Genomic DNA, 22729 nt, shown 5'->3' on the forward strand with positions numbered 1-22729 from the left:
TGGCTTTTTGGGATATAGACAGGTAGAATCCAGGCAGAGAGAGCTGCCTTGAAAGTTGGGTGACAGAATGCTTATCAGATGGTAGTTAGGGTAGCTTAGCTCATGCTTGGAGGGGTGCTGTCTCCAGGAAACCTGATCTCTCAGACGGCAGAAGTGGTCTCAGAAAGGAAGAATGGCGTGTTCTGAGCACTGCTGTGGAGCCAAGAGTCTCCAAGGCGCCTTCTCACCATGTTCACACCAGGGAGGCAGAAGGCCACAGCAACATGCAAGGCTTGCTGGCAACACCCAGAACCACTGCATGGAGTACAGCCCACGTCCCCTCTTGGGCAGCTAGAGGCAGTGCTGGGCTGTTTTAAGTGGCCATAGCCAGCTGGCTTAAAACAGCAGGAATGGAATTCTCTGGCTCTGTATGCTTTAAATCCCAAATCCTGGAGACTGTAGTCTTGAGCAGCTCCAGGGAATCTCCTTCCTACCTCCTCCACATCTGGGATTTGGGTGGTCTGTGTCTCATGTCTCATTCTAGCACTCCCCATCTCTATGTGTTCTTCATTATGGTGTTATTTGACCATCAGGGTCTTGATGAGAGTCCCTCCTGCTTTAGCATCTCCAGTGTGCAGTCTGTCTTGGGAAAGTATTTGAGGTGTGAGCCACCACTTGAGCAGGCTCTTTGGCTTCTAAGAGTGCCTGACGTTGTACTTAGAGCTCAGTTGGCCTTCCCATGATATGTTCTGAACCCCTGGCTTCTGTCACAGCCTTCTTCCCAAGTAGCTTCACACTCTGAGGCTCCCAGTGGGTGTGAATTTCAGGGAGCAACCCAACCAACTCTCAGCCCGGTGGATAGCACCATGCTGGTGGCTCATGCTGAGAGTTCTGGCAAGAAGATATTATATACCTCTGCCTTCCCATTGAAGACTTGTAGGTTTTGGGCATCCTAGGATGTGCCTCTCAGCAGTGTCTGAGAAAACTAGTTACCTACACTTCTCCTGGTATTTCCTGTTAGACTTCGGTTGGAGTCCAGTCAACCCAAGATTCATTCCTAGGGCTACCTACACTTGAAACTAGGACTTTCTGAATGGGAGGCAAGTGCAGTAGTACTAGGCCACACCCCCACAAACAACTCCTCACTGGGGGTTCTAGGCAGGGGCTCCACCCCTGAGCCCTGCCCCCAGCCCAGCTCTACCTGGGGTAGGGGATTCCTCTTGTGAGCTCCTTCTATGGACACTGGACTGTCCACCTAGAAGATTGGCTGTAAGGTGCTTCTAGGTGGTCAGGTATAAATTTGTACCGGTATAACCTACCCAGCCTGTAATACATCACTTTTATTGTCAGGGCTGGCCGTTTGGTACTGGAGAGCCAGTGGGTGTGCTCTTTCCTGGGGAACACTGTTTCTCCCACTCTCAGGGTTCCTTAGTTGCCTATCGTTCTCTGTGTAGGGTTGAGACCTGTTGGGCTTCCCCGTCCACACTAGTGTTTTTATTGTCTTCCTTGTTCAGCTTCTGTTTAGGTAGCCATGTTGGTGAGATGTGGTGTAGTTTCTGATGTTACTAAGAGACACAAACTTCCTAATCCTCTGGCTTTTCAGTCTTTCTGCTTCCTGTTCAGCAATGATCCCAGAGTCTAATTTTTTAAGTTTATATCAATGCAGTAATTAAATCTAAGGAAGGTTTTTACAAATGTTACTACAGCATAGTATGGTGGTATTCACCTTTAATCTCAGCACTCAGAAGGCAGAGGAAGGTAAACCTCTCTGAGTTTGGGGCTAACTTAGTCTACATATAGCAAGTTCCAGGACAGCCTAGGCTATATAGTGAAATTCTGTCTTCTTTATTTAAAAAACAAAGTTACTCTAGAGCTGGAGAGATGGCTCAGTGGTTAAGAACACTGGCTGCTCTTCCTGAGTTTGGTTCCCAGCAACCACATGGTGGCTCACAAGGGATCCGATGCCCTCTTCTGGTGTGTCTGAAGACAGATACAGTGTACTTATACAGAAAGAAAGAAGAAACAAACAAACAAAGAAACAAAGAAACAAACAAAGAAAGAAAGAAATCTAAAAAAAAGATTATTTTAAAAAAAAGCAGAACAATAAAGAAAACTGCAATGTGTGTCACAGGTGTCATCGCACAGACCAATTTCTAAAACATACACACAGATTCACGTGACTGTTCAGTGTTCTCAAATAAGAATTCTTGACAGAACTGTAAATATATAGGTAAGTCATGACATCAAAACAGGCTCAGGGTTGGGGAGGGGGGTGGCTAAACAGGTGGCTCAGCAGTTAAGGGCTCCAGCTGCTCTTCCAGAGATCCTGAGTTCAAATCCCAGCACCCACACGGTGGCTCACAGCTGTCTGTAACTCTTGTTGCAAAGGATCTGACACCCTCACATAGACACACATGCAGCAAAAGACCAATACACAGAAAATAAAAATAATAAATAAATCATTTTTAAAAAAACAGACTCAGGCTTTGAGGACTGGAAAGATGGTTCAGTGGTTAAAGCACTTGCTGCTTTTGTAGAGGACCAGGGTTCAAGTCCCAGCACCCACTTAGGGAGGCTCACAACTGCCTCTGTTCTGCCATGTTTGACAATCCTTAGGCACTGACACTCTCCTGGACATACCCACACAAAGACACATATACGTACGCAAAGTTAAAAATAAATCTAAGGAGAAAAAAGGGTAAATTGTTCTTATATGGGATACTTTTTAATAGGACAAGAAAGAATAACACAATATGGAAATATCCCCAGGAAAAAGTGGCTAAGTTAGTACTAAGTTTTGTACGCCTGGAATGCAAACGCCTTGATTAAGAGAGAGACAGACGTTTTCTATGAGTTTGCTGCCAGCCAGGGTTATAGAGCGAGGCCAGGTGCCTGTGGGTGTAGAAGAGGAAAAGACAGCCCATACGTGGTTTAGGCAAGAAAGTATGTCAGCGCACACAGCTTGAGCTGGGAATAACTGAGTTGTTTCTTCATTCCCAGAGCCGCCGACCCAGGATCCTTCAGACTGCCTGAGCTGGCTTGCGCCTAGATATGGCCAGTAGGCAGTCTACCAGTGATGTAGGCAAATAAGACAGAGGGATGAAGAAAAGTCTGGCATCCCAGCCAGCTGAGTACCGGGTGCGAGGATACTTAGAGGTCAGAGCGTGCTCCATGCAGTCTGTGACCAGGCTCAGGTTCGTGCTGCACTTCTTCAGTTCTCGTCTGGTGGTGTTGCAAACTGAAGGAGCAGAGGAGGGAGGTCAGCCAGCTCTTCTCTGGATTGTTTCTAAGTGATCGCTGCACATGGTCACAGGAGTCTAACTACAGTTCATGTCTGTGAACTTTTGTGAAGGAAGACCAAGAGTCCAGGCCAAACCCGTGCTCCCCAACGTGATCACCACGAACATAAAGATCAAACCTGTGTTTTTACTTAATTCTAGAAACAAGTTTATTCTGGGGTTTTTCTGTTTGTTTGAGTCTGGGTCTCTCTATGTAGTTTTGGTTGGCCTGGAACATGTGTGCTATGTAGACCAAGCTGGACTCAAACTCACAGAGATCTGTCTGCCTCTGCCTCCCAAATGCTGGGATTTGGGGTGTGTACCACACCCTTCCTTAGTAAACTTTATTTTTAAAACTCAGTTTCATGACTCATTCAATATAAGTACACAAATCTCCTCTTTCAATCAGAAATGTTATTGTTATTTATTGAATGCACATGTGTGGAGGTCAGGGCACACCTTTGTGGGGTTGGCACTCTCCTACACCTTTATGTGGGTTCTAGGATTGAACTCAGGTCACCAGACTTAGATAGCAAATACCTTCACCAACTAAGCTATCTTGCTGGCCCTCAGTTGTAAATCTGGGCATTTTTGTTATAGCTTATATACCATAAAATCTAGCCAGTGTATTTAAAGTTGTACGATCATCTTCATATTTGAATTTCAGAACATTTTCTTCACTCCTAAAATAAGCCCTGAAGAATGGGCATGTGGCTCAATGGTAGGCTTCTCGCCTAGAACATGCATGGCCCTGGGATTGATCATCACATGACATCACATGACATCACACACACACACACATGTACCCACATAGATTCACATGTAAAACACGTACATGTGGGGACTGGAGAGATGGCTCAGTGGTTAAGAGCACCGACTGCTCTTCCAGAGGTTCTGAGTTCAATTCCCAGCAACCACATGGTGGCTCACAACCTTCTGTAATGGGATCTGATGCCCTCTTCTGGTGTGTCTGAAGACAGAGACAGTGTACTCACATACACATAATAAATGAATAAATCTTTTTTAAAAAACAAACAAAAAACCACATACACATGTACACAGTTAAAACATAAACACACATACATATACACAAGCATAAGCACATGTAAACATATGCAAACACACATACAAACATATAATTCCAATGCCACTCTTTTTCTCTCCAATCTAACAAATCCAAGCAACAGTTAATGTGCCGGTCTCTATGAATTTGTGTAGGGAGCCATATTGGATTCGGCTGCTTTGTGACTGTATGGCCACAAACAGGGCCATACAGGGTTACTTAGCCCTAAGATGACTGCCATAAAGTCTTGAAATTGTTGGACAAAGCCTCTCCCATGAATTTACAGCACAAGAAGAAAATAATCACGGAATGCTTTGAGCCGGGCTGATGCATGTGGAACCGACACACCTGGGCCACACCTGGGCCACACCTGGGCCACACCTGGGCCACACCTGGGCCACACCTGGGCCACACCTGGGCCACACCTGGGCCACACCTGGGCCACACCTGGGCGGTGGTCAATTTGCTCCTGCCTTTTGCTTTCTCAGCCTTTGTCCTTGAGATTTAGGCTGGTCTTCTCGGATTTCTCCCTAATTAATTCAGGTCTCCTAGTGGTCTTTTGTTTCGAGCCAGGTAGTCATGAGCCAGGGTTTCCCACTGTGCTTCCCAGATATTTTCTACCTGGGGAACTTGGGTATATAAGTGGTGAATAGGGGTTGGGGATTTAGCTCAGTGGTAGAGCGCTTGCCTGGGAAGCACAAGGCCCTGGGTTCGGTCCCCAGCTCCAAAAAAAAAGAACCAAAAAAAATAATAATAATAAGTGGTGAATAAAGCTACAGGAGTCTCTCTCTCTCTCTCTCTCTCTCTCTCTCTCTCTCTCTCTCTCTCTCTCTTCCTCTCCTGGCTTGACACAGATAACCTGTGTGTGTGTTTCTTTAATCCCGCAGGCTTTCGCCCAATTCTCGGCACCGTGTCGGTGCAGGCGCCGACAAATTCGTGTGGGCATTTCGACAGAATATAATCATGAATTGCATTCCCTATATATGTGTTTGTGTGTAGTATGGGGTACATGCCAGAGGGTGTTTTTTTCCTTATACAAACATATCCATTTTCTCTAAAATCTCTATGAAAAACAAACAACAACAACAAGGAACCTGGGGCTGGGGACCTGCAGCCATGCATGGGGAAAGCATGCATGTGTCTGAGTGCCATTGGTTGACTCAGATACCCAGAACCTACACAGAAGCCAGGCCATGGTCGTAACCCCAGGATGGAGGGAGAGAGCTAACTCCCGGGATGTCAGCCAGCCAGACTGAAATGATGAGCCAGTTTGTTCAGAGACCTTGTCTCAGAACTACTGTGGGGATCCCAGTGGAGGCGGCAGCCACCTTTGACACATGGGAAGCAGAGTAGGCACACCTCTGTGAGTTCGAGGCCAGCTTGGTCTACAGAGCAAGTTTCCAGGACAGCCAGGGCTGCACAGAGAGACCATATATGGGGAGGGTGGAAGGGATGAGGGGACTAAGGTGGAAAGTAATAGATGACACCCAAAGTCCACCTCTGCTCTCTGCAAATGTGCAGGGAAGCACAGCCCACACACTGCATACCCCCACACACACACACACACACACAACTTACAGTCATCAAAAAACTGCTGTCCGTAGGACTCCCTGATGTGCTCAGGGGTCGCCTCCCAGGTTTTCTTGGTTTTCTCAATGCTTAGCTCTGCGTCAGTCATTCTCGTTTTGAAGCTTCCAGGTTCAATTATGCTGACTTTCACCCCGAAATCTCGAATCTCACGTCTGAAACCAAACTTTAAGTTACCACCTTTGATGAAACAATCACCATTTCAGCTCTCTCTCTCTCTCTCTCTCTCTCTCTCTCACACACACACACACACACACACACAACAACAACAACAACAACAGTTTTACTGCAGATTTTAAAGGACAGAGAGCCAAGAGTGGTGGTACACACCTTGAATCCAAGTACTTAGGAGGCAGAGTGGATCCCCATGAGTTCCAGACCAGCCTGGTCTACATAGTGAGTTCTGGGCCAGCCAGGGCTACACCGTGAGACCCTGTCTCAGAAACATAAAATAAAGAACAAAAAATAGGAAAAAAGAAAACAGTAATTTAAACATGCCTACATCCAATCATGGGAACATGATTACACCTACTCCTCTAACCATTAATCTGTTTTGCTCTTCTGCATTGCTTAGATTTCCTTTTCTTTTCATGTTTGTGCATGCATGCATGTGTGTGCACATGTGTATGCATTTTAATATGTGTTTATGTATATGTGTGCATGTATGTGTGTATGAGTGTGCTTTGATGTATGAGTATGTGTATATGAGTATATCTGTGTGTGCATTATGTATATGTGTGTATGTGTGTGCTTGCATGCATGAGTGTGTATATGAGTGTGTCTGTGTATGCTTATGTATATGTGTGTGTGCTTGCATGAATGAGTGTGTGTGTATGAGTGAGTCTGTGTGCATATATGTATATGTGTATATGTGTGTGCTTGCATGCATGAGTGTGTGTGTGTGTGTGTGTGTGTGTGTGTGTGTGTGTGTGTATGTGTTTACCATATCACACTTTTTGGAGGTCAGAGTTCAACTGGCAGGAGTCAGTTCTCTCCTCTTGCATGCATAAGTTTCAGGGATGGAACTCAGGTCTTCAGACTTGGTGGCATATACCTTTGTCCTCTGATCCATCTCACCAGTCCTAAGCTACTCTTTCAACAAGAGCACACACTGCTTCTCCAGAGGACCAGGGTTTGCTTCCCAGCACCCACATGGCAGCTTACAACCAGCCATAACTGCAGTTCCAGGGCATCTGGCACAGTCTTCTGACCTGGACAAGCACCAGAAATGAACACAGTACACACACCTATGTGCAGACAAACACTCATACACATAAAATAAAAATAAATGTTTTTGAAGCATTAGGTACCCAAGAGGGGAAGGGGAAAAAGCAACATAGGAATTGACTGTGAAGGTGCTGTGCTAAGTGCTTCTGTGTATGAACTGAGTTAAGACTGAGCCCCCTCAGAAATCTCAGAGCAGGTAAGTTCTGCCTTCACCACAAGAAGGAAGATGGTAGGCAGCCAGGACAAGGCAAGCGACAGAGCCTCCCCAGGCCCTCAGAAAGGAGGTTTTGTCAATGACCTTCACTTCAGATATTTTGACTCGGAAGAACTATAATCTTGTTGTTTTAAAACACCATAAAGGGGCTGGGGATTTAGCTCAGTGGTAGAGCGCTTACCTAGGAAGCGCAAGGTCCTGGGTTCGGTCCCCAGCTCCGAATAAAAAAAAAAGAACAAAAAAAAAAAAAAAAAACACCATAAACTTTAAACTACTTGTGATAATGTACTATATCCAGGGGAAGCTAATCACTACCACGAGGTCATATTTGAGTCTCATTTCCCAAGATCAACCCCTGCTAAAGAGAGTTTATACAGAAATATAAAGTGACTACACATGGTCTTATGTACACAGCGGATTGGACCAGGGTACTTGACTGGAAGAGAGCCAATCTTAGGTCTAGGCAGCAACTCTGTCTGCTATTACCCATGTGACACAGGCAAGTACTTAACCTCCTTTCTGTAGTCCCACAGTAGAGTGAAGGCAGTACCTTAAATAATCTGGGTGTTAGAGATACAGCTCAATGATTTTTTACCTAATACATAAGGGCCCAGAACCACAAGAAAAGATGTAAAATTCTTACAATATGGCTTGATGACACACAATGTGGTGTCAGTGACTATAAGATACATGAACTCAGGATCTGTAGAGATGGTTCAGTGGTTAAGAGCACTGACTGCTCTTCCAGAGGTCCTGAGTTCAATTCCCAGCAACCACATGGTGGCTCACAACCATCTGTAAGAGGATGCGATGCCCTCTTCCGGTGAGTCTGAAGACAGCTACGGTGTACTCACATACATAAAATAAATAATTTTTTAAAATATATGTGAATTCAGGACAGGACATGTATATAGGACCTCAGTGTATATAGGACCCAGAGTTCGATCAACAGTAGCAAACACACAAACACAATGAGCTCTAGATTCAAGCAAGACCTAGGGGTCCCACGGTAAATTGAAATTATAATCTAAAAAAAGCAGGCTATCAAGTAAGAAGATTCAGGGTAAGGCATCACATGGAGAGACAGAGACAAGTTGTTTTCCAGGAAGAAAAACAAAGCCACCCTCTCCTCAGAAGGGGAATCTTGTAAGGGACACATCTTGAGAACTAAGTGTGAGGTAGCTACAGAAGCCAAGGGCCTCGGCCTGGACCACCATCCTGCCAAATCCTAACTTACAGATGAATTGGGGGGATTGAACTTTGGTCTCAGTTTCCGTGAAGCAGTAACAATATCCACATATGGGACTTTTGAACCTACGATGCTTTCCTGCACACTTTAACCCCAGCACTTGAGAGGCGAAACCAACAGACTCTTTGAGTTGACAGACCAGCCAGGGATACATAGTAAGATCCTGCCTAAAAAGGCATTTTAGCTAGACGACAGCACACATCTGTACCCTCAGTCCTTGGGAAGTTAGAGCAGCATGCTCAGGAGTCCAAGGCCAGCCTCGGCTACCTAAAAGTAAGGTGTTTGTTTCAAAACAAACAAGTTCATATTTGCAATCTCAGCATGCAGAAAGCCAAATCAGGAGGGTACCTACTATGCTCCAGGCCAACAAGTGCTACACAGTGAGATCCAGGCTAACCAGGGTTACAGCGGGAGATCTGTGTCAAATAACAGAAAAGATGTGGGGAGCAAGGAAACGAGGTGCTGCGTGAAGCACAGAACTCAGGGTCTGCAGCGGCGGTATAGGCAGTGGCGCGAGGCCCAGGTATCTAAGGTACCTTAGCACGTCCGAAAATGCCTCGACTCCATACTTGGAGCAACTGTAGAATCCTCCAAACAATGCAACTCTTCCCAAAACACTGGAGACGTTGACGATCCTGCCCCGAGCCTTCTTTACCAGGAAAAGCATGCTCAGAGTCACCTGTGCCAAACCAATGAGGTTCACTTGAAAGATAGACATGCAGTCCTCCGGTCGGCACCACTCAATGTAGGCAAATGCTTGAAACACACCTGCATTATTAACCAAACCCCAGAGTCCTGAAACAACAAAACATAAATCAATAGATTTCTGATAAAAGCAACAACTTGTGTTGACACATTTTCCTTAATAACTAAAAAATGCTAGAGAAAAGAATCAAAACTGAGACTACATCTCTCTCCAGAGCCCAGGGTGAGCTGCGTCTAATAATCCTCTTCCTTCAACCTCCCAAATGCTGAAATAACAACTGTGAACTATCACATCAGAGAGAGAGAGAGGGAGAGAGAGAGAGAGAGAGAGAGAGAGAGAGAGAGAGAGAGAGAGAGAGACAGAGAGAGAGACAGAGAGAGAGAAGAGAAGAGAAGAGAAGAGAAGAGAAGAGGAGAGGAGAGAGAGGAGAGAGAGGGAGGAGAGAGGAGAGAGAGAAGAGAGGAGAGAGGGAGGAGAGAGAAGAGAGGAAAGAGAGGAGAGGAGAGAGAGGGAGGAGAGAGAGAGAGAGAGAGAGAGAGAGAGAGAGAGAAGAGAAGAGGAGAGAGGAGAGAGAGGGAGGAGAGAGGAGAGAGAGAAGAGAGGAGAGAGGGAGGAGAGAGAAGAGAGGAAAGAGAGGAGAGGAGAGAGAGGGAGGAGAGAGAAGAGAGGAGAGGAGAGAGGAGAGAGGAGAGAGGAGAGAGAGGGGAGAGAGGAGAGAGAGGAAAGGAGAGAGAGGGAGGAGAGAAGAGAGAGGAGAGAGGAGAGAGAGAAGAGAGGAAAGAGAGAGAAGAGAGGAAAGAGAGAAGAGGAGAGAGGAGAGAGAGAGAGGAAAGAGAGAGGAGACAGAAGAGAGGAGAGAGAGGAGAGAGAGGGAGGAGAGAGAAGAGAGGAAAGAGAGGGAGGAGAGAGGAGAGAGAGAAGAGAGGAGAGAGGAGAGAGAGGGAGGAGAGAGAAGAGAGGAGAGAGAGGGAGGAGAGAGGAGAGAGAGAAGAGAGGAGAGAGAGAAGAGAGGAGAGAGGAGAGAGAGAGAGGAGAGAGAGGAGACAGAAGAGAGGAGAGAGAAGAGAGAGAGGGAGGAGAGAGAAGAGAGGAAAGAGAGGAGAGGAGAGAGAGGGAGGAGAGAGAGAGAGAAGAGAGAGGGAGGAGAGAGGAGAGAGAGAAGAGAGGAGAGAGAGGGGAGAGAGGAGAGAGAGAGGGGAGAGAGGAGAAAGAGAGGAGAGAGAGAGATGGGGGCAGGCACAGCCCATTCCGGGTGGTGCTCTTCCTGGGCTGGTGGTTCTGAGTTCTATAAGAGGGCAGGCTGAGCAAGCCAGTAAACAGCACCCCTCCATGGCCTCTGCATCCCCTGCCTCCAGGTTCCTGCCCTGCGTGAGTTCTTGTCCTGACTTCCTCCAATGATGAACAATGGTGTGGAAGTATAAGCCAGATAAACCCTTTCTTCCCTGAGTTGCTTTGGTCACGGTGTTCCACAGCAAAAGTAACTTTAACTAAGATATTTTTTATTTTATAAGTCAGACCAAACCCTAAGAAATGCGATAATCTAGAGAAAATAAATAGAACCCTGATTGCAGGTTTAAATTTTAAGGAAATTTGTCAACCACTGTGAACTTGGAAGGGCTTAGTGGGGAGGAGAAAGAGAGAGAGACAGAGAGACAAAGACAGAGACAGACAGAGAGGAGTATACAATACTTCTGGATTTTAAATTCCAAAGAATCAGGGCTGGAGAGATGGCTCAGAAGTAACAGCGCTGGCTTCTCTTCCAGAGGCTCTGAATTCAATTCCCAGCAACCACATGGTGGCTCACTTCTATAACAGGACCTGATGTTCTCTTATGTCATGCAGGCTTAACATGCAAATAGAACACTCATATACATAAATAAATATTTTTCAAAACCAAAAATAAATTTTAAGGAATATGTTCAGTTAGGAAGAAAGTCACATTCTATGGAAGCTTCTGGAGAGAATGATGAAACTGGCCAGGCAGCACAGGGAAGAAAAATGCAGTGAGTTCAAGGCCAGCCTCCTCTATATAGGAGTTCCAGACTACTCAGGGCTACGTAGTATCAAGAAAAACTGATAATAACAAAGAGAATAACAATAATGACCCAAGAAAAAAATCTCTGGGGCTGGAGGGACGGCTCAGCGGTTAGAGCACTGACTGCTCCTCCAGAGGTCCTGAGTTCAATTCCCAGCAACCACATGGTGGCTCACAACCATCTGTAAGGGGATGCGATGCCCTCTTCTGGTGTGTCTGAAAACAGCAACAGTCTCACCAATAACTGAGAAGCTATTAGCAAATAGTAAATGCTGTGAGAGGGAAAATCAGTTTTCTTCAGTTGAGTAGGTCAACATAGTCCAGGGTGTGGCCTGCACTCAGGTACAATTAGGCAGCATAGGTCAGACACCTTGTTTTTAGTGGCCTTTTCCTTGTGTTTTTATTTTTAAGAGAAAGAAAGAGTGTGATGTTGGGTTGGTGGAGAAAAGAGTATAAAAATATATACTGCATAAAATTATTGAAGAATGAATTCTTAAATGAAAAGAAATAAATATCACTATATTGAAGATTTTAAGGAAGGAAGGTGGGAGGACAAAGTCATGACAGTCCTTCAAGTGACAAAGCCAGTGTTTTAAACCCTGTTTCTTGGCATGTATATATTATACAGCTTTGCATTTTCCTGCCTAAACAAATTAAAAGTGAAAATATTTTTTATACCTTTGTCTCCAACATGCTCCTTCACCCACTGAGTGGCTGCTGAAATACTGTCTGTGTTGGTAACGTCAAGGATCACTGTCTCCAGCCTGTCAGATGTCTTGCTCTTCAGCTCCTCTGCTCCCTTCTCAGTCAGACATGCAGCCAGCACCCTCATGCCTCTCCTGTCCAGCTGTCTGGCCAGCAGGTTCCCAAAGCCAGAGTCACAACCCGTGATGAAGACATACTTGTCATGTAGATGGCTCACCACCTGCCTTTCACGATACCAACGCAGAAGGTAGTAAAGGCCCACAAGAGTCACCAGGTAAAACCACATTATGAGGGAATGTCCTTGAATAGAAAGAGAATAGATTTTGTCACGCAAAGGGCTTTGGATATGGTTTAATAGAAGACCATTTGCACCAGCCCAGGTCTTGATTGCCAGTAAGAGAAACTGAGAGAAGGCAGTAAGGATGTGACAGACATCTTAACGGGAGTTAAGTTACACAGTGCCAGGTGTTTCAGAAGAGGGAAGCCAGAGTGTCAGTCATATGTCAAGATGGTATCTTAAAAAAGAAGAAAAGTGGGCCTGGGGATTTGGCTCAGTGGTAGAGTAAGCGCTTGCCTAGCAAGCGCAAGGCCCTGGGTTCGGTCCCCAGCTCCGAAAAAAAAGAAAAGAAAAGTTACATATTCTACAATGAAACATTCCTAGCTTTGTCTCAAAAAAGCATGGGAGGAGAGACTGGAGAGGTGGCTCAGCAGTTAAGAGCAATGGTTGTTCTTCCAGTGAACCCAGATTCAATTCCCAGCACCCACATGTCAGCTCACAACCATTTGTAACCCAATCTCAGGGGATCTGACTCCCTCTTCTGGTCGCATGATGCACAGACATACATGCGAGCAACACATCTATACAATTAAAATAAAGGTTAGAAAAGTTTAAGGATCTTACAGTGGCACTGGAAGCTACATTAGACAAGGATTATTTGATGGGGAATAGGTTGGAAGAGCAAATTTTAAATATAGACCAGTCTGAAGGGCTGTTGAAATTCATTTCATTGCTATGATGTATCTCAATTGGTCCAGTGTCTACTTAGCAGGCATCTCAACTACTACATAGGAAGTCTGAGGTCACATGAGACCCTGTCTCCAAAAGGGTAATGGGACCCATGTGACACGAAAGCAAAAACTTTTCAGGAAGAAAGAGGACCAGAGAGAAGTGGTAAGAAGAGGGTGGGGGTGGGAGGGGATAATGAAGTATAATGATATGTGTGCATCAAAATGCAAATACTATGCAGCAGCCCACGGCTTCTCCGGCTTACTACAAAACAATTTAAAAAGAAAAGGAGAGATTTGTTGTTGTAAAAATATAAAAATAAAAAAAGTATTGGTGTCTTTTACCTCGCTAGATCTGGCACCTCGGTGCCCCAAGATACCTGCTAGATATCTTGGCAGAAACACATCCCACAGCAGCCCAGTGTTTCCTGCCACCACACACTTTCCTACACTCAAACCGCCACATGCAAAGCCCGGTATGGTCCATCCCTTAGGAACTTTACAAATTCAATAGGGAGATTCTGGCAAAGTTACCTGATTCCTGAGCAGTGACATAGGCAGTGACTTGGGGCAGTGGAATTAGCATCAAAATACAGATAACTCCAGGGCAAACCACAACAGACATTAGTGTTGCCTGTCTCTGCTAGAGCTCTGGAGAAGGGCTCTGCATCTTCTGTTAATCTTTAAGTGTTGGCTACCCTGTAATCACTATGAGTAAAGGTCAAAGATAAGGGTAGAGGTAATGAGGTAACAACTTAAGGAGGCCTCTCTCCCCAGCAACACCTGCAAGACGAGAATCTACACAATTCAGATTCCTTGTCCATCATTAAGGCTTTCAGGTGCCAACACCTAACCCCCTTTCTCCTAGTTTGTACTCTTTCTCTCTCTCTTTTTAATTTTTTTGGGACAGGGTCTTGCTATACATTAAGCTTCAAAATATAGACCAGTCTATTATTTTGAATAGTGTGAAGCTGGCTTCAAACTCACAGAGAACTGCTGGCCTCTGCCTCCTGAGTACTCGTATTAAAGGCATGCCCCACCACATCTGACTTTACCATATTCTTTCTTTTTTTTTTTTAAAGATTTATTCATTTATTATATATAAGTACACTGTAGCTGTCTTCAGATACACCAGAAGAGAGAATCGGATCTCTTTACAGATGTTTGTGAGCCACCATGTGGTTGCTGGGAATTGAGCTCATGACCTCTGGAAGAGCAGTCGGGTGCTCTTAACCGCTGAGCCATCTCTCCAGCCCCACCATATTCTTTCTTATAGCTTACTCTTTAATCCTAGCAGGCAGTTTCCAGTATGCCCCAGAGGACAAATTTTTTCTGGTTTTTCAACTTTACTCTGTTGCCTAGACTGGCCTTGAACACCTGAGCTCAAATGATTCTCAGCCTCTCTCCTCGCTGGTACAAAAGACCGGCCACTGTCACCAGAAGCACAGCTTTTTCATTACCTCTGCATTTGCTTCAGCACATCTTTCTTTTCTCCCCAACCCTTATCCAGTTAGAAAACAATATATATTATCATATATCACATGTCATATATCATATTGTATCGTATACTATCTATCACATATCATATTATATTATATATTGTATACTATGAGAGTCAGGTCATTTTTGTTCAACAAACATTTCCTGAGTCAGACATTTGGAAACTGTGAGGCGCTGACATACAACCACCGACAGAACAGTCCATTTGAGCCAGGTGTGGTAGGTAGCATATTGCCTATAGTCCTTGCACTAGACAGGCTAAGGCAGGAGAATTACATCAAGTTCAAAGATAGCCAGGGCTACAAACCAAGATGAGCAACAAATTAACAAACTCACAGTCTGTTCTCTGTTGAATTTTCAGTCTTAGTGTGAAAACCGATGGGGCCGCCCATACCAGGTGCCCATGATACAGTCACTAACTCTCCACCCATGCTAGTGCAAACATGCTAATAACACTCAGAAGGTCCCTCACGCAGAAAAGATGTGACTGTAGGGGAGAGAGCTTGTTAGAGAAAGGGGCTCCATAGAAGAGGGGTAAAAAGGTGAATGGAGGTGAATGTGATCAAGCTACATTATATATGTCTGTACTAGAGTTCTCCAGAGGAAAAGGATTGGTAGACTAATAATATATTACAGAGGGGATGTTTAGATCAGCTTACACAGCACTCACTGTCTGTGATGACGGCACACTAGACAGACCCAGTGCCAAACACCTCAGCAGTCTCAGGCTGTCCTGAAAGGCCAGGAGGCGTCCTGGTGAGCCTCAGGTCTTCAGTCTATGCTGGCCAAGAGAGCAGAGTTCTAAGTTATCAAGGACGGGTAACCAACAGTTTCTCTCTCAGATTCGGGTCTAGACCTCCATCAGAAGGTGCCACTCGTTCTTGGAGAGGAGCTTCCTTCCTCACTAATCCCTTACAGACCAGCCCAGAGGCATTTTTCTTAGTTTCCAGATCTGATCAAGTTGCCACCCTGAAGGATTAACTACCAAAATTCCACCGTTGGTCAACTTGACACCCAATTGGTCACACCTCATTTTGTGCCTAATTTCCAAATGAAACAATAGTGTCATAATTTCACCTATCTTATATAAAACTAGAAATGCACTATTTGGAGTTTTGGGGTTTTTTGAAACACAGTCCCACTATGCATCTCTGGCTGTCCTAGAACTCATTATATAGACCAGACTGACTTTGAACTTACATAGATCTGCCTGCCTCTCTGCCTCCAAAGTGCTGTGATTAAATGTGTATACTACCATCTTGGTTACTGTTCTTTTCAAAATGATATTGTCATTAGTTCTTTGAGAATTTCATATGTGCATGTTATATGTTCTGGTCACATAACATGGTTAATATTATCTCCCCCTAACTCCTCCCCCAGAGCCTCCCCTACCTCCTGACCCTCCTTCCAATTTATGTCTGTTTATTCGTGTGTGTGTGTGTGTGTGTGTGTGTGTGTGTGTGTCTGTGTGTCTGTGTGTCTGTGTGTGTGTGTGTGTGTGTGTGCCTGATGCCTGCAGATGTCAGACAAGGGCATCAGATGCCCTGGAACTGGAGTTACAGACAGTTATGAACTGCCATGCAGGTGAGAATAGCCAAGACTCTTAGCTGCTTAGGGCTTCTCTCTCTCTCTCTCTCTCTCTCTCTCTCTCTCTCTCTGTCTGTCTCGCCCCCCCCCCCCGGCACCTCACTTTTTAAATAACCCCTAAATAACCCCTGAATCCCATATAGTCAATATCCCCTTAAAGAAAATTGCTCTTTCTCCCTCAACATCCATCAAATATCAGTAGTTCCTCAACCAGGGGTGGGGCTGGGATGCTGATAGCCCTGAGTCTGTGTGGCATTATTTGGTCAGGGATTTCACCAGTTCTTGCTCCCACAACTTTTCAACCTCCTCTTCCAAGATATTCCCTGACTCTCTGGCAAGGAGGTCAGACACAGCGAGAGCTCCACAGACACCTTTTCCTCTGCACTGTGACCAGCTGTGAGTTTCTGGAAATGTATTATTCTTCAGAACAGAATTGTTCACAGTACTGACATGTCTCATTTCTGCGATGGGCCATGTGGCCTTACCTGGTGTTCATCACGTTTTGCGTTTCTTCTACTCTCAGCAAGAGCCTCAGCAGGTGTCAGTCTTCCCTGAAGGGGAAACGCATACCTTCTTTCCTGAAGTGTTTATTATCCTTTCTAGATGGTGGCCTGTCTGGCTTTAATTACAGAATGTGGTAACACCAAGAGCCTTCAAGAAGCCCTCTGCCCTACGGATGTATCCACATACTTCTTCCCTAAATGCCTTTCTCATCAATTGCTCTTCCCACATGCCTGGCAGCCATTTGTCCGTACCATTGACTACAGCCCATGAATCGGTTTATGTTTGCACATTTGGCCATTTTCCTTCAGAGCAAAATGCACAGCCATATGTACTGCCTCAAGTTCTGCCCACTGTGAAGACCTACTTTCCCTGGTGTCCTTGGAGATTGTCTCAGAAAGGAACTATATTACTGTTACTGTCCACTGCTGGGTGCATAGTGTGCAGAGTTACCCACAAACTAGGTCCCAGCAGCCTCTCGTCTTCAGTCAATCAATCACAGGCCACACCCCATGAATCCTCTCTTCCTTAGTTAATCAATCACAGACCACACTCCACGAAGCCATAGGTGCACGTTTGGGGCAGGTGACATTATAACATGTACAAGACCTATATGCATTTGGGCAATTTCTTCATGTAACTGACCTGTGCCTTGGGGCCCAGTCACACACATACCACACCCATTTGAGGATGGCTTGTTGCAGTTCACATCCAACTTTGTACCTGGGTGTGCCAAATAACACTCAGTTCATATTGGACAGCTCAGGTTGCATGGTAGCTTAGTGGCCCATTGTCAAATGTTCAATTTCTATTAAGGCCCAAAAGCAGACCAACAAAGAATGCTGTCTCTCAAAAGCGGAAGAGTTGTTGGGTAGGGTAACATAAGACTTTTTTTTTTCCCCCAACCCCGTAACATAAGACTTTAATCCCAGCAGGTCAGATACAGGCCAGTCTCTGAGGAGAAGGCCAACTTATTCTACAGAACAAGTTTCAAGACAGCCAGGGCTACACAGAGAAACCCTGTCAAATAAATAAATTAATTATAAATAAATAAATAAATAAATAAATAAATAAATAAATAAATAAATAAATCTGTCTGCATATTACAGCAGATCCTTGCTGAAAAAAAATCCCAAGTTTCCCTGCTTTGGTTCAGTTATGAGGAGCTGTGAAAGGCTCCAAGCAGCATCCCCATCTGTCACCAGCACCTAATATACCATCAGGTCTGCTGGATCACACACTGACATCAGCAAAGCAGCCTGGACCTGTTGAAAGCCGCACTCACCCATGACTAGAGCATTTTGGGTCATGTGGTTTACAAGTCAGGGTAACATACAAGTAATGCGCTGAGGACCTATTGCCAATTGATGGCTATGGATAGAAACAGAGTCAGTGTTCCCCAGGGATGTGGCCTGAGGGGCTACCCATGCTCCAGTAGACAGTCCTACACCCAGGTGCATACTACAGCCAGTACTAAGTGGACCCAATGGGCTTTCTTTTAGGAAGAGCACATGATCTTGGGAGGGAAGCATGGTGAGGGTAATTAGGGGAATATTAGAGGTGAGAGCATGAGGGTAGGTTTGATCAAAACACACTATGTGCACGTATACAATTCTCCAACAATAAGAAGGAAAATTTTTAAGATTTGTTTATTTATTTATTGTATATGAATAAACTATAGTTGTCTTCATGACACCAGAAGAGGGCATTGGATCCCATTACAGATGGTTGTGAGCCACCATGTGGTCACTGGGAGTTGAACTTAGGACCTCTGGAAGAGCAGTCAGTGCTCTTAACTGTTGAGCCATCTCTTCAGCCTCCCTCCACCCCCCCAAAATTTTCAGAACTATAATGAAGTTCATTCTCAAGCAGATCTGGTCTCCTCTTCATTTGAAGAGTTTTGGGTCTTCAAACTAGCTCAAATCTGGAAATTAGTTGAGGGGCCCTAATTCTCTGCTGTTATGACTCAGGGTAGCCTTTTGTTAGCTTGTTGTAGAAATTTTCAGCATGTAGAGAGCTTTCTACCTATGTCACCTCTGGGAGCACCATGGCCAGTTAGCCAAGGGTCTGCAAGGATCGTTGCAAACACTGCTTTGGCTATGCCGTGCTCTGCAGCAGCTACACTTACCTTGCCTCTCATGCTGCCACACGCCCTGGACACACTGTGATCCATGATCCGATGAGACCCATCGCATGCAAGTCAGGGAGCAGTCACAGTTCCCACTGTGAGGTCTGGCACAGACAAGAGCAATGACGAAGCTCTTCAAATAGGACCAGCTCCTTTCACCAATCCATTCCTTAAAGTATTTACAGAGGGCAAATCTTCTGGATCCTCACACATACCATGATGTGTACATGGCCAACAAACACACACACATACAGACACACACAGACACACACATGCAGATATACACACATATAGACATACACACAGAGACACACACATACCAACACATACAAATACACACATATACACACCCACAGACATACACAGACACACACACATATAGACATACATACACACATACAGATATACACACAGACACACACACACCAACACACATACATACAGACACATACAGGCACATACAGACACACACACACACATACACACATTGGTAATCTGGCACAGAACAATTAGAAAAACCAGGAAAACAGGTAACAGGCCTGTCTGCTGATTTTACAGCTCACTTTACAAGCTGTCTGTCCCAACCATTCCATAAAACGATCTAGCAAAGGTCATTAATGACTTCCTACTTGCTCTAACCAATGGACACGTCCATAGCTCTCTCCTCTCGTGGCTCCTGTGAAATCATTCCTAGCTCTCCCGCCCATCAATTTCTCTGGCCCTTGCTGACTTGTCTTCCTCTGCAATGTTTACGTGAGTATCTTTAACAGAACTATCTTGCTCCTCTTTCTCTTCTCAAATACACATTCTTATCTGGTGATTTCGGTCGTCATTCTGACCTCAATTCAAGTGACCCCACATCTCTGATTTCAGCGCAGATCTCGCTCTTAGTGTCTAACCTCTGATTTCCAGCTGCCTCTGAACACCTACCACCTGGGTCCATCTAGCATTGGTCAACTTAGAGTCCTTGCTTTATAAGCAGGCCCTGAAGGAGCTATTAAACATAGCAGAGGCTCATAAAGCTGTTTAAACTCTTCGCATTTAAGTCTTTACTTTCTGGGGGGTTGTTTGTTTAAATGCTGGGCTCAAATGCGAGATCTCTCAGAGGCTAAGCACTGCCACTACCGAGCCCTAGAATTCATAGAATTAATGCAGAGAATAGATAGCAAGCATTCAATATGCCCCAAAATGCAGTATACACTAATACTTTGCATTGCCGCACATGGTATGAGAACTAAGAAAGAAGCCCAAAGACTTGAACTCAACCTGTTAGGAATCGAAATCATCACTCTTTGTAGCTGGCTGTCCTTCTTGTACATGCATTCCCAACCTACATCCAGTAAATAAATGTTTAACACACTTATCAGCACCTACAAATGTTCAAGAAAATCCCCTTCTACCCAGTTGCCAGGGTCCACAATGAGGTCATTATTTTAATCTCTTCCCTCCTCCCTCACACATAGAGATATTAATTCTGCCTCCTTAAGTACCAGACCCCATCCCACCCTCCCTTCCTCAGCAATTCAGGTCGTGAGTATCTGTCATCTGCTCCCAGACACAGCATCTAAAACTGCCTGTTCATTTCTCCCCTCCTACCTGCCAGCCTGAGGCTCTAGAAATTTCCTAAGACACAATTCTGGCTGTGTCCCTGGGAATGCTTAAACCCAGCAGTAGAATGATGTGTACCATCCTAGACCCTCGGGAGGCCGTGAGTCCTGAGCTGAAGGCAGACGTAGCAACACAGTAAGAAAATAACTTCGCTCCTCGCTGTCTTCAGACAACTCCACTTTTCCATGAAAGAGTAGATTTTGATACTCTGTTTTGTTATAAGTCTAATAATCCTTTATTTTACGCAGCCTGCCGGGAAAGGGCTGTATTTAAAGCGTATGTAGCATTATGAATAACAAGAAAATGTACACAAGAAGACAATAAAAGTCTAGTAGGCTAATTTATAAGTAAACTTTAAATTTTTCAATTTTCTATACCAAACCGCTTGACATAGCTTAATGGGCACTGAATGCTCTGTTTGCTTTCATGACTGTCCCTTGCTCTGGGTTTAAAGGAAATAATCCTGTGGGGTTAAACTAAAACATCCTCATTAGGGCTGGAGAGATGGCTCAGTGGTTAAGAGCCCCGACTGCTCTTCCAGAGGTCCTGAGTTCAATTCCCAGCAACCACACGTTGGCTCACAACCATCTGTAATGGGATTTGATGCCCTCTTCTGGTGTGTCTGAAGACAGCAACAGTGTAAATTATATATAATAAATAAATAAATCTTTTAAAAAAAACTTTTAAAAAAGGTCCTCATTAAACAAATGCAGTCATTATAAACAAGCTCTACTACTTTGCTGTAGTGTTTATACTACCAAATTTAAGCTGAAATATGGCCTTGAACATCTAGGTGTCATGACCCCGTGTCAATCGAATGTATCCTCCTGTCTCCTTATCTTACACAGGAAGCTATCAGCTAGCACACAAGTCCTTCACATCTTCAAAGAACCCTCTCATTTCCATAGTATTTTCACCAACCCACCCCCAAATTTCTCACCAAATATTGGCGTAGTTGGCGTTTTCACTTCACTTCGATGGAGCTGAGTAAAAGGAAGGAAGCACTCCATTTGCCATCACATCCCTCAGCTTGGCTCATGGTGCTTGCCCCATGCTGCCCTTTAGACCCACTTCCCAGTTGAAAATGGAGAGCTAATGGCAGGTTCCCAAACACGCCGTGTCCTTTATACTTCTGTGCCTGTAGTTCTGTGCCTGTATCAGCTTAAAGAGCCGAGGCCATAGAGGGCTGGGTATATGACTGAGGGGTTAGGAGCACTTGCTGCTCTTCCAGAGGACCCAAGTCCCAATCCCAGCACATACACAACAGCTCACACCTGCCTGGAACTTGAGTCCCAGGGGAGCTGATGACCCCTTCAGGCCTCTGCAGATACCCAAACATATGTGGCAGACATGCAAAATCCATACACATAAATTTAACAAAAGTTTTTAAGTTTCTAACTACACCTATAACATTGTACTACCCTTGTTTGTGCCTTCACTACCTTGGGAGAAGAAACCATGTCATTAATTTCCTTCTCCCTAGAAGCCTATCTTTGTACCCAGCATAGACTGTGTTAGTTTTATCCAGCAAAGCAGAACCTACAGGGTAAACAGATATAGATATAGGAAAGGGAATTACCAGGAGCAGTAATCATAGAGGCTGAGAAGTCTCACAACAGGCTGTCTGTAACTGAGGTCTCAGTCCATGTCCAAGTCTTCAGATCCAGGAAAATTGATCACCATAACCCTCAGAGTGAGGCTAAAGGCTAAAGGTTGAGTCCTAGATTGCTGGGAGTTCACCACTCTGCCCTTGTGGACAGAATTAAAGTGTTCCAGGTTTAGGAAAGAGGAAATCACCTTTCTTCTGCCCTGTTTGTTCTTTCTGGTCCCCTAGCTGATTGGACGGTGCCTGCCGGAAGGCAGATCCTCCCATTCAGATTAGCAGTTCATTCGCCAACATCTCCTTTAAACAACCTCATATGCACACACACCCGAAACATTTTATCAGTCAGTATTCTGGGTGCCTTAGTTGAGTCTAGGTGACATACAAATCTAAGTATTGTACATGTACTCATTAATTATTTGCAGACTAATAGAATAAGTGACCACTTGACATGGTGGTGGCCGAAATGTCAGATTTAGGAACTGGAGTAGTAAGATGCAAGTCTTAGACTGACCTAGGCAATGTAATTCCCATCACCTCCAAAATATTAATAATTTTTAAACAATGTAAGAGATAAAATAAAGATTTAAAAAGCCATATTCTTCTAAATAAATTACTCTTTTAACTGCTAAAAAACACACAAAATAATGCTAGAAACTAAACTAAAGGGAACTGGAGAGGTAGCTCAGCGGTTAAGAGCACTGACTGCTCTTCCAGAGGTCCTGAGTTCAATTCCCAGCAACCACATGGTGGC

At 44.7% G+C, this 22729-nt stretch overlaps 1 protein-coding gene and 1 non-coding gene across 4 annotated transcripts; one reads left to right on the forward strand and one right to left on the reverse strand.

The window, feature by feature from the left end:
• Positions 1-2678: 2678 nt before the first annotated feature.
• Positions 2679-22161, reverse strand: LOC134479803 (17-beta-hydroxysteroid dehydrogenase type 6-like). 3 transcript variants are annotated; one of them, XM_087555520.1, is made up of 6 exons: positions 21952-22160; positions 21313-21355; positions 12017-12343; positions 9134-9392; positions 5899-6062; positions 2679-3217 (listed from the first exon to the last, which is right to left on the reverse strand). In XM_087555520.1, exons 3-6 carry the CDS (start codon positions 12327-12329, stop codon positions 3000-3002), a joined length of 954 nt encoding a protein of 317 aa, XP_087411646.1. In that variant the 5' UTR covers positions 12330-12343; positions 21313-21355; positions 21952-22160; the 3' UTR covers positions 2679-2999. The 3 variants fall into 3 exon arrangements, with proteins under 3 accessions (XP_087411646.1, XP_087411645.1, NP_001419281.1); XM_087555519.1 differs by lacking the exons at positions 21313-21355; positions 21952-22160 and adding an exon at positions 13583-13756; NM_001432352.1 differs by lacking the exon at positions 21313-21355 and having other exon boundaries at positions 2683-3217; positions 21952-22161.
• On the forward strand, positions 4977-5049 carry Trnap-ggg (transfer RNA proline (anticodon GGG)). The gene has a single exon. It is a non-coding gene; the product is annotated as a tRNA-Pro (tRNA).
• Positions 22162-22729: the final 568 nt, after the last annotated feature.

This window comes from Rattus norvegicus, chromosome 7 (assembly GCF_021556685.1).
Source record: "Rattus norvegicus strain SHRSP/BbbUtx chromosome 7, alternate assembly SHRSP_T2T, whole genome shotgun sequence".
Classification (NCBI taxonomy): domain Eukaryota; kingdom Metazoa; phylum Chordata; class Mammalia; order Rodentia; family Muridae; genus Rattus; species Rattus norvegicus.

Excerpts from the sequence above, each read along its gene's own strand:
- LOC134479803 (XM_087555519.1), bottom strand. The coding sequence starts at position 13,673 with ATGTCTGTTGTGGTTTGCCCTGGAGTTATCTGTATTTTGATGCTAATT. Across the intron at positions 12,344-13,582 it reads TGTCACTGCTCAGGAATCAG|GACATTCCCTCATAATGTGG; the intron begins GTAACTTTGCCA and ends TTTCTATTCAAG. Across the intron at positions 9,393-12,016 it reads GGAGCATGTTGGAGACAAAG|GACTCTGGGGTTTGGTTAAT; the intron begins GTATAAAAAATA and ends TTGTTGTTTCAG.